The following is a 12,016-nucleotide window of genomic DNA, read 5'->3' as shown; positions in this document are numbered from 1 at the left end:
CCTTGAGTGGAAGCATCGGCCGCACTGTGGGAAAGAGTTGCTCGTCTGCTGGATGGGATTTGTGTTGTGTCGCTGCTGGTGTTGATACTTTTGTTGATACTTTTTTTGATACGTTTTTCCCTCCTTTTCTCTTCAACCCACTTGACCGAGTCAGCTACAGAACATTTCAACTGCTTACGGTTGGCTGCCATTTCCTCCCATTTTTAAATCCTTTATATTAAGTTCGCTTGCGCGCTTACGATCGTGCAAATCTTTCGGTCGTTTTTTAACCCACTTCCCGTGATCCAATCGAGCTGACATTTTCCACACAGACTCGTTGTGCGTGACAATTAATGTTCGTGAAATTTTTTTTCCAAAATTGTACACTTTTTAGGACAAAAATATTATATTTAATTACCAATTGCTTAATGGTGCAATGCAATCATCTGACCCATAGGTGGCAGCCATCTCAAGCCAGAGGACGAGAGGACTCGAGCCGCCACGCATATAAAGGATTTATAGTTAAAACTTTGTTTTTACGGGTTATACTTGTTCCACATTAATATTGGCTGCAGTGAGGTGTTTTTTTTAGGACGTCTTTGTAGCGCAGTGTTTGGCCACCAGGAGCATGCTTGCCCTCTTTGATTCACCATAAAGAGGGATTTTAGGGAGACGATATTCTGGCATTCAAGTTATGTGACCTGATCATCTCAACTGAGAGGAGGTAACCATCGCCTCTACACTGGAAATTCCGGCTCTCGCCAGCGCCTCGTTGCTTGGAAGTCGTTCTTGCCACTTGATCCTCATGACTTGGTGGTCTCGAATATCTCAGCGGTAGGCTCGTCGGTTTCTTCAGGCGTCATGTGCAAATAGTGTCAATGTTTCTGCAGAGTAAAGCAGTGAAGGAATTGCCACTGCTCTGCAGACCTTTGGTGATGTTGATCTCTTGCTGGGACCAAACACGCTTATTTTAGATGTAGTTTGAAGGCGCAATGAGATCTCAGTGCCTACGGATTTGTCGTTAGACACGGTGCTTCCCAGGTAAATGAATAAGTTCACACACCTGAGAGCTTAGCCATTGATAAATATTTCTGAGTGATCGTTGTTTACATGTTATTTGCTTGCTGGTTGTAACATCTCAGTCTTATTTCTGTAGATTTTCTTAGCCAAAATTGATTTACTGCAGCAGCAGCAGTTAGTGATTTCTTGCAAAGTTTTTCCCGGGTGTGAGGAATTCAGGCTGTGTCGTTGGCAAAAAATAAGTTCTCGGACACATTGTTCTCTCACTTTCGTGTTAGTATGTAGCCTGGCCAGATTAACTAGCTTGCCGTCGCTCCAGGTTCGTATGTAAGATACCAGTGCTAAGATTTACACTCGCGGTTGTGAGCACTGCTGCACGAAAGAGAGTGAAGAGGGTGGGGGCCAGAACGCATCCCTGTTTCACTCCATGGCAAATGTAAAAAGGGTCTGTCACATTTCCTGCGACTGATACCCAGAGGTGTGGACTCGAGTCATGTGACTTGGACTCGAGTCAGACTCGAGTCATGAATTTGATGACTTGCGACTCGACTTGGACTTGCATAACAATGACTTTGTCCCACCTATGAGATGTGGACTCGAGTCATGTGACTTGGACTCGAGTCAGACTCGAGTCATGAATTTGATGACTTGCGACTCGACTTGGACTTGCATAACAATGACTTTGTCCCACCTCTGCTGATACCATACCAGTAATGTTGTGATGGAACTGTCTGATGATGTTGACAACGTTCTCTGGACATCCATAGGCTCTTAGAACATTCCAGAGTGTGTTTCTGTCCACCGTGTCGAAGGCCTTTGAGAAATCGACAAAAAAGCATACAGGTGTTGGTGCTGCTGAGCAGCTTTTTCTTGTACTTGCCTAAGGGTGAAAATCCTGCCATTTGTTGAACTTGCTGCACAAAAACCACACGCTCTCAGGTAGGACTTCCAGCCCATTCATAAGTATCTTGGCAAGGATCTTCCCTGCTTTTGGCAGAAGGGAGATACCACGATTGTTTCCACAGTTTGATTTGTCACCTTTGCACGTGTGTATTATAATAATGAGTGCATCTTTGCATTCCTGGGGAAGCTCTTGTTTGCCCAAGCAGGTTTTGCAGAATGTAAGCAGCCTGGACTTTCACGCCCTCCGTGTTTGTCCACTTCTGGTAGAATTTAATCTTGTTCAGGAGCCTTGCCACACCTGGTGGCTCTTCATAGTGGTCTTGCACAGGCAAATTATTCACGTGATTAGGAGACGATGCAATTCAAGATTCAGTTTCTTTTTTAAATCCTTTATATTAAGTTCACTTGCTTGCTTGCTTAGGACCGTGCAAATCTTTCGGTCGTTTTTTAACCCACTTCCCGTTATCCAATCGAGCTGACATTTTCCACACAGACTGGTTGTGCGTGACAATTAATGTTCGTGAACATTTTTTCCCAAAATTTTACACTTTTTAGGACAGAAATATTATATTTAATTACCAATTGCTTAATGGTGCAATGCAATCATCTGACCCATAGGTGGCAGCCATCTCAAGCCAGAAGACGAGAGGACTCGAGCCGCCACGCATATAAAGGATTTATAGTGAAAAACTTTGTTTTACGGGTTATACTTGTTTACAATGCAGTGCATTATAGTGCCTTTAGTTGCTGCGTAAATGTCAAAAATAAAATACTGTAGATATGATATCGAAAATAACTCTCGTGCACAATTGAATACATGTAATTGACGCATTGTTCCACGTCTCGTGAATAAATACGTCGTTATAAATCAGCACCAATGCCTACTATGTAAAGGTGTCAATGGTTTATGAATGAGAATGGTACGATCTAATAATTTACATTTTAACCAAATGCAAATGAGGTGGCAGATTTGAGGATTTTGCAAGTTTTCTGTGGATAAAAAGTAAACTGGGAATGTAACTGGAGGCAGGAATTAATATTTTCAAATAAATACGCTCTATTTGACCTGAATGAGAAATGAACGTTAGTTTAAAACAAAAATTATAAGCCTACGTGTTAAACAATATATGCATTACAGTCTATAAATTGCAATATATATCTTTCTATTATAGAAAAAGCTAGATCTCAAAATTATTAAATCGTATGTGTATTCTGTCTACATAACGCAGTGTTCATGGCGATGGTGGGGAGGTTGTTTTTGGTCTCATCGAAGCAGAACAGTTTCATTGCAGGTGCAAGTCTCCCCCAAGCGGTAGGTTTTTGGATCACAGACAATTCTACAATAAAACTCAACTAAATCATGACTTAAAGCTTTCGTGACTCAGTAATTCATATGCTTTGGGTCTTTCGGTAAAGTCACGTAGCTAGGTTCAACATTAATAATAAAACAAATAAACAAAAACCACGACGTTTCGATCACAACACAAGCGATAGTCTTCACCTGTGTTGTGATCGAAACGTCGTGGTTTTTTTGTTTATTTTTCTATTAATTTTAACCTATCTACGTGACTTTATCGAAATACCCCCAAACATTTTAAACTAAACTATTATTTTATTTTCCAGATCTTAGCTCTTTTTTCAGATGCGACCTGGGCACAAATGATAGCTCAACGAAGCGGCTTATCCTTTGGAAATTTATAGCAGACAAATACTCAAAGAGCATGTTTGTAAATGTGGACGGAAAAACCGGAGGACCCGGAGCAAAATCCACTTGGCCACGGAGAAAACATGCAGAATCCAAATAGAAAGGCATCAGGGTTGGGATCGAACCCACGTCCTCCTGCATACCAGGCAAGGTAGTTAACATCTCGCTACCACGGCGCCCAACTTGGGAAAGAGAACCACTGAGAATTTCAGAATCTGACAATTGTACTTAAAAGTCCAGTAAGGTGACAGACCAAAATGGCCACCATCCAGCTCATCGAAGTGGCTTATCATCACATGTGGGAATTCATGGAAGCCCAATAATCTAAATGTCTATTTCTAATGTGGAAAGCATGCCCCAGCTAATTGCATTGTTTACGTTCATCTGATTATAAAATTAATAGCATGACACATAGATACTACAATATATAATTTAAGTGGCTAGATAATATACTGTAGATTTATTAGATTGTATTTACTCAAAAAAAAATTACATAAAAAATACAATAAAATATTTAAACGTATAATAGATGAGATCTGAATAAATAAAATATCAAACGTATCTCATTGTTACTGTAGCTAACCAGAGTAGCCCCCACTCCATGCCAACTCAAAGGTTTTCAGGTTTTAACCCCATAACGAACCCAGCTTTCTTTTAAATAGCGAATTGGTAAAAATAAAAAAAAATCCCTCTCCCTCCCTCCAAAATGTATTTCAATTGCGCTATCGACGTTGTGTCATGAGCCAGCATTCAGAGTCTGAGTTCATTTTGAACTCTTATGGCTGGCTGTGCGCCATCATGTTTCACAACATAAGACTCCCAATGTGACCTTCCAAAGTTCTTACTGAAGTCCCTTTTGTAAGTCAGTTTTTTTTGGTTCAGCGCTGAATTGGGAAGCAGTGAACCTGCTAAAACTGGTGTCCATCGTTTTTCAATATTGTACTTTAATGTAAGCAGCTTAATTAGGATTAAAAATACATACCTAAAAAAAGAATCCCCTCATGAATTGTTAAAAATACTAAATCACAGAACCTCGCCTGGCCAATTGATACGGAGACACACCATTGGAGCCAGGCTTGCTTTACAGGTCGATCTCAGAGTCGAGCTGCTGCTCCTCCGGATCGAGAGGAGCCAGTTGAAGTCGTTTGGGCACTCGGTAAGGATGCCCCCCGATAGACTCCCGCTGGAACTCTACCGGGCACCCCAGGACCGGCCCAGGACACGCTGGCGGGACTATGTTGCTCAGCTGGCCTGGAAACGCCTGGGGAATTCCCCAGGGAGAGCTAGACTCTGTCGTCAGGGAAAGAGAGGTCTGGACCGCCCTGCTCAACATGCTGTTGCCGCGACCCTCACCAGGATAAGTGGATTGAGAAACGAGCGAACGAACCTAAAAGCTTGAACACGTAGGCTTTTCCCGACCAATATCATCCATGATCGAGTTTTTTTTGGAGTTCGATCGCGTAAATATATAAATGTGTCGTTAAAACCCGCCACCACCCGACACAGCCAACTCGTAAGGGTTGTCACGTAAACTGAACGTGCCAATTCATCACTAGTACAGCACACCGGTGTGTTGGAGAGCCATGCCACAACATTTACAATCTGAGTACGACGTTTCGCCAGTAATTACAACTAGCTTCATCAGCTGACAGCTAGAACCGGGTCTGGCTGTGTCGGGTGGTGGCGGGTTTTAACGACACATTTATATATTTACGCGATCTAACCCAAAAAACCTCTATTATGAACCTAAAACTTTCTGACGAATTAACTCATGACTGGATACATTGTAAATTAACAAGGATCATGCAGATGATTTCTGCTTACACAACCCACTCTATTAATTAGCACAATAAATCAACAGCCAATAAAATAAGTATATTGCACATCCCATCAGTCGCACTGTCTTCTGGGAGCACAACATTTCAGCAGCATTGCTTCAGCACAGGCAAACTCTTTACTGGTTTCAACATTGAGTGTCTCATCAGCAGAATCAGGCTTGCTTGAACCAATGCTGGTGAATTGGCAGATGTTTATAGACCACCAACTGAAAATAGAAAATGGTCAAATGTTAATCTTAATTTTAGAACTTTCGTGACTGCAGGAATTATTATTTGGTTCTTTCGGTTAAGTCACGTCTAAAGATAAAATAATAAATTAACTTAAATAATAGCATACGACGTTTCGATTGCAACACAAGCAATCATCATCAGGTATAATGAAATAGCGACATAAAATCTAACCAGAAAGCTATAGACAGACATATTAGCAGACAGATATCACCAAGATACATAGAGAGAGCAACACAGGTAACAGAGAGGGGTGATCGTCTCTGTGGGGTGGCCTTAAATAGACAGAGGGGGGCGGAGGCAGAGAGAGGGAGGGGGGTTAGAGAAAAAATTAGCATATCAATGAGTGGTCAACAAACGTGGTGCTGCAAGTGCCATGACACGGCAAGCAAGCCTGAAAATCAGGAGAAGGACACACTAAAATTAAATAACCTAGTAAAATATCGAAATGTAATGTAATACAAGTTCTAAAATTAAGATTGAACCACTTCTACGGGGAAGTTTTAAGCTCATCTTTTTTCTCTCTCTCTGGCTACTTGTTCTCTCTGCCTGTGTCCTCTCTTTGGAATGTTCACACTTAAATTCTAACTTAGCAATCTTTGAAATACGTAATCAACCAGGCTATGCGTTAATTGTGTGTTGACCGACCCTCTGTGTTGTATTACATTACATTTCGATATTTTACTTGGTTATTTAATTTTAGTGTGTCCTTCTCCTGATTTTCAGGCTTGCTTGCCGTGTCATGGCACTTGCAGCACCACGTTTGTTGTCCACTCATTGATATGCTAATTTTTTCTCTAACCCCCCTCCCTCTCTCTGCCTCCGCCCCCCTCTGTCTATTTAAGGCCACCCCACAGAGACGATCACCCCTCTCTGTTACCTGTGTTGCTCTCTCTATGTATCTTGGTGATATCTGTCTGCTAATATGTCTGTCTATAGCTTTCTGGTTAGATTTTATGTCGCTATTTCATTATACCTGATGATGATTGCTTGTGTTGCAATCGAAACGTCGTATGCTATTATTTAATTTAATTTATTATTTTATCTTTAGACGTGACTTAACCGAAAGAACCAAATAATAAATGTTAATCTCTTTTGAGCCGCTCGTCTTGACAAGGCCGAGAGCATACTACATGCAATGTGGAGGTCATATGACATGTATAAAATGCATTATCGGAGTCGTGTCTTCCTGATGTTCTACCTTTGTGTGTTTTGTTAAATTTACTATAAATGCTGTGTGGCGGCCTGCCAAATGTACAGCATAAATGTGAGATTCTTATGTTCGTAATTACTTGACATTTTGCGGATTGAATAGCCACCTTTTTTAAAATATAATGTTTGTTACATATATATGGATCATTGTAAACCAGACTTTATTAATATGACATGCAACGTAGACAAATACGAGGTATACAATTATAAAAAAAATGGCTACAGATGTTAAATCAAATATAACTTGATATTATAACTCAAGTCTTATTAACCATCCTTATAAAAACTGTACTGTTCCTTCAAGAATAATAAAACTCGTCAACACACTTTATTAATATCCATTACCACAAAAGGTACCTGTTTAGGCAAATAGGTTGAATAATGAGGCCTTAAAATTAACTTTTCTTAAAACAGTCTTGCAAGCAGTGACTTGGGGAAAAGTCTCTACATCTTTATCACAGGCACATTAAAATCTGTATTTATATCGAGGCGATGCAACTGCATCTCAAAACGCCGTACAATACAGGAAGAACCATGTTATAGCAAAAACGTGTTGTGTGAACATGCGTTAAGCGAGGACGGATCATACATCCGACAGAAAAAGCCATGATGGAAATGCTTTTTCTGATAAAGTGTGTTTTTGTACATATATTCAGTTCAACTGGTGTTGTTCATGATATTACTACCTGAGACTCTGCTAGAGGTTGCAGGGTCCGTGAACATTTATTAAAACCTGTGTCGCTATTCCTAATTCGAGGTTTTTCTGTCTGACATTTGTAAAACAGCCTTCTCTGGGCTGAACATTTTCTTTTCAGACAAAGTAGCTGAGCCGAAAATTCATCCTTGATGTCCATAGGTTACCTGCACATTTTTAATAAATTATGCCCATACTTGATTTTGTTGCCAGGAAACGGGAAAAAAACAGAAGTGCTCAAGATCCATTGCACAGACAAAAATGTGTGGGTGTTGAAATCTAAATTCAATTATTAACGAATCTTCATTAATTGTAATATATATTTAATCCTCTGTAGATGAAGGTGGGCCTAAACGTGAAATCATTCGCATTTGAATGCATTTGAAAGCACCATTAAGGCAGTTACAACGAGAGAGTCATTCCTATGCAAATACTGTATGTATTGCTTGGACAGTGGATGTAGAGGAGTTTGAACGTCTCCACCAATCCATGGGTAGCGCACTTGTTGAGTTTTCAACAGAGTGCATTTCATTGTTATGCTCTTCTTTTTATCCACAACATTTTGCAGATCCGTGGAGGCACGCAACTAAGTCACCCTGTAATATACTGGGCTTGATGACGCCTCTGCGAAAATATCAAGTTTATACTCTTTGGTTCTTTCGGTAAAGTCACGTAGGTAGATATTAAATAAAAGAAAGTTTATAGTGGATAATATGATACATTTGCTGATGAGGCCCTCTTTCTGCAAATAAATTGTGAATTATAAGTGTTACGATTTAATTTCCCAAAGTGCATGCCATTAATTACATCACAATATTTTTGCAGATTAGAGGGGTTAATCACCAAATTCATCCGATTATCCATTTATAAACATATTTTTTTGCAGATGAGTGGACTATCTTAGGAGAAAAACAGAATCTCCAATGTTAGTCCCTTCGATCTCCCACGGATAAGAGTTCTTCTTCAGTGTTTTATGATTATTGCAGGGTTGTGCTGTCAGCAGAGAGCAGTGTAGCAAATTCCATAGTTTTGCTATACTTTGCTCCAAAGCCGAAGCAGCGGATTGGCAAAAAAGGGTTGTATATGTGCCATTATATAATCAGTGGCGTAGCTTAGTTAGCATGGGTTGTGGTGCAAGGAATTAAGTGGGACCCCTCTCCAATTTCATTCTTTGTTTTATAGCCTGGTGCCTGGGCCACTGCAGGCCATGCCACCACTCAGTGTGAATTACCTTAAGCTGTGTGCGTGTGTTACCAATAAATGGTAACCTCGGCGAAATGCACGTCGTGTGCCGAAGGGGCCATCGTCGTCTCTTCATAAGGCTCCTCTTCGGCCATCTGAACGCCACAAAAAAAAACAAAAGTCACGCAGCTTTACCATTAAGGCGAGTACATTAAACTCAGTCCTCTATGTGGCCGTGTCACTTGGCCAGATAATGCCTTGCCTGCTCGTGTGTTTTTTATTTGTGACAAACAGATTTAATTTGTGTGGACAACTGCTAAGCGTTTAATTAAATAAATGTTGCAACAATATTAAAATGTATCCATATCAGCATGCTAATGACAATCCATTTCAGAATGGGGGTCATACAATTAATATGCTGATAATTTTGTGAGAATGTATATATATAAATAGGGTTGATGTATCGCCCGACATATGCCAGACACTACCAGCCACCACTTAGGTTACACCACCCACCAGATACCAGACATTCACCGCTCACCTGACCTGCATTACTCATAACACTCACACACCACACTCACAGAAACCAGACGCCTGACACGTGACCCTCACCAGACAATCAGAAGGCAGCACCACTGCACACGTTCCAATTGCACAATTTTATCCAGCAGGCAATGTGCGTTTGGTGGGCGGTCATGGTTTTTTTTACCTACATCAAACCTTAGGTCCCTGGATTGTTCGCATCACTGTGTATCCTTAATAGACCCTCTGTAATGAAAGTTACTGAACTAAATGTTGTCACTGACAGACATAAATATGGACAGATTTGGCGAAAAATAAAGTTGCTAATAGACTGGAAGTAAGCCTGTGCTCTAGATCAGATGACATAACCCTCACCAGATACCACTCACCACTGACACTAGACATTTAAGCTCACCCCTCACATCACAAAAATGACACTCAGAAAATGATCAGCACTCGCCACACAAACCCACCACTCTCCTGACATCTGGCACACCACCCACCAGACAATCACCACTCACGTAACACCACTGAACACACATTCACCCACCAGACACTCACCTGACCCTCACTAGTACTTTACTCACCAGATACTCCATATTCACAGTCACCACTCTACCTATTCGAGTCTGTAGCAGGTGTTGTACTAGGTACTGTACATGTGGAGTCATACGATTAATCATCATCGTCAGCTATAATCTATCTACTGCTGGATGAAGGTCTCCCCTTGCAGTGAAGAAATGCTAATGTTGAACTCCCCTAACAAAGCCTTACATTCCAAACATGCCAAATATTCACCATACGAAATGGCGAAAACTTCCCCATGTAGCACGATCCTGAAAATATATTGGGACTTAATCAGCATTTCCTGAATAAATTAAGGATAGTATTACATATTATTATGCCTTCATATAAGGTGGAGGGGTATAGTGTACTGTACTATGAACCTGGTCACCTGAGTTTGATTTCATGCCACTGCTATCATCAGTGGAGAATGACATCGAAACTATTCCTCAGTGCATCCTTCCCCTTTACCAGCCATGCTCACCAACTTGGTGAAGTATGGTCAAACAACCCTCATGGCAGAGACAGCCTGGGGAGGCCTTCATCCAGCGACATGGAATTATTCCAGAAGAGGACCTCACACAATTACTTCGGAAGTCTTCTCATTGGGTCACTTAAATTAATGATAGATGGTTTTCATGAACGCGTTGCCGAGTAATAACTTGTAGAAGTAAATATGCTGCACATTGAAAGACATTTTCTCACAACTGGGCACTTTCAACTTAATACATTTTCTCTCACTGGGTTTATACAAAATTAAGTTTTACACCAACCATAGGACCCTGTCATGCATGTAACTATATTGCATCTTAACTTAAAACGTGGGTTTCCGTAGCCAATAAAATTATCCATATGTGTTGTTGGGTGAGACCAGGGAGTGTTTTATGCCAAAATTACTACGTGGTCTACCCCAAAAACAAATGCATTTAGTTTCAGGTTACAAAGCAACAGTTACAACAGTAGCACAGTTGTATAGTTACAATTCTCATTGTATATACTGACCGTTTGTAGATTTATCACAAACTGATCAGCTTAACACTGACCAATTTGGTTGGCACTTTGGTTAACTTTAAAATGGGCTTTAAGCCTACGTCTTAAGGAGTGGGCATTGCAGTGAACTTTAATTTGCTGTTGAGGTAGTGGTTTGTAGGAAGTACAAGAATGTGATACCTTTACAAACTAAACAATGGCGGTGTTTGTGTGATAAAGTACAGCAGGGAGGTTAAACAACAATGTTTTCACATTTCTAAAAATTATACGGATTTTAAAGTCACTAACATCATCACTTACCTCAGGAAATGTATCAGAAAAATCATCATCTAGAGATGAGAAATAAACACAATTTACCGTTATAATGATTCATCCCCCTCCACGATTTTCATATCAGGGTTATACGACACATTCGACCACTATTGAGTTGTGACATCGCCAACATGGTGTCGTGTAGCATAATATTGACAAGGCATGATTATTGCAACTCACTACTCTATGGGACGTCTGGCAAAAACATTACCAAGCTACAGCGTGTACAATATTCCCTGGCATGTGTTGTGACGGGTACTTCAAGATCTGACCATGTTCGTTCAGTGCTTGCCGAGCTACATTGGCTTCTGGTTGCTAAACGAATACATTATAAGGTCGCACTCATTACACATGAAGTGCTTGCCACAAAACACATTCCTGCGGAGGGAGCTGGTAGGAACGTTGGATTGCTCAGTCAATGGCCAGGGTCAACGGCGGCGTGGTGTATTCCGCAAATATGGCTGACTGTGAGGGCAGGCACAAGCCGGCGTGAGTAGGTTAAACGTTGAGTTTTATAAGGGCACCACGGGGTGACCAGCCCCTCCCCACCCAGCCCCACCCCTCCCACACCCACCCAGCCCCACCTTCCCCACCCAGCCCCTCCCCACCCAGCCCCTCCCCACCCAGCTCCTCCCTCCCCACCCAGCCCCTCCCTGCACGACGGACGGACACAATAATCCCCTGTGGGCTGGTGTAACCAGGAGGTTCCTACCAGTATTATCGATATATATAGATCACTATGAATAAGTGCAATTGCATTTCTGCAGAACATCCTCGTCAAGGTTTATATAACCAAAAAACACATTGGGCCTGCAGGGCTTCCTGATAACAAGCAGGAAATTGACAAACAAATAATAAAAAAAACAG

General features: G+C 41.1%; 1 protein-coding gene across 7 annotated transcripts in view; it reads right to left on the bottom strand.

Annotated features, from left to right (window-relative positions):
- The window catches only part of LOC144738579 (uncharacterized), a 60,296-nt gene that overhangs the window by 39,639 nt on the left and 8,641 nt on the right, over nucleotides 1-12,016 (bottom strand). For 2 of the 7 annotated variants that reach the window (XM_078621614.1, XM_078621604.1), the window contains exons 7-8: nucleotides 11,138-11,166; nucleotides 8,811-8,916 (exon numbers count right to left, since the gene is read on the bottom strand). In XM_078621614.1, coding sequence (XP_078477740.1) covers nucleotides 8,830-8,916; nucleotides 11,138-11,166 — 116 coding nt within the window. In that variant the 3' untranslated portion in view covers nucleotides 8,811-8,829. Of the gene's footprint in view, nucleotides 1-3,456; nucleotides 5,652-6,970; nucleotides 11,167-12,016 lie in introns of those variants that run through there. The other 5 variants (XR_013589288.1, XR_013589286.1, XM_078621610.1 and 2 more) reach the window with 4 other exon arrangements.

This window comes from Lampetra planeri, chromosome 3 (assembly GCF_965212315.1).
Source record: "Lampetra planeri chromosome 3, kcLamPlan1.2.h2, whole genome shotgun sequence".
NCBI lineage: Eukaryota > Metazoa > Chordata > Hyperoartia > Petromyzontiformes > Petromyzontidae > Lampetra > Lampetra planeri.
Note: the sequence above shows the minus strand (reverse complement) of the source record. Positions and strands in the feature narration are given on the sequence as shown.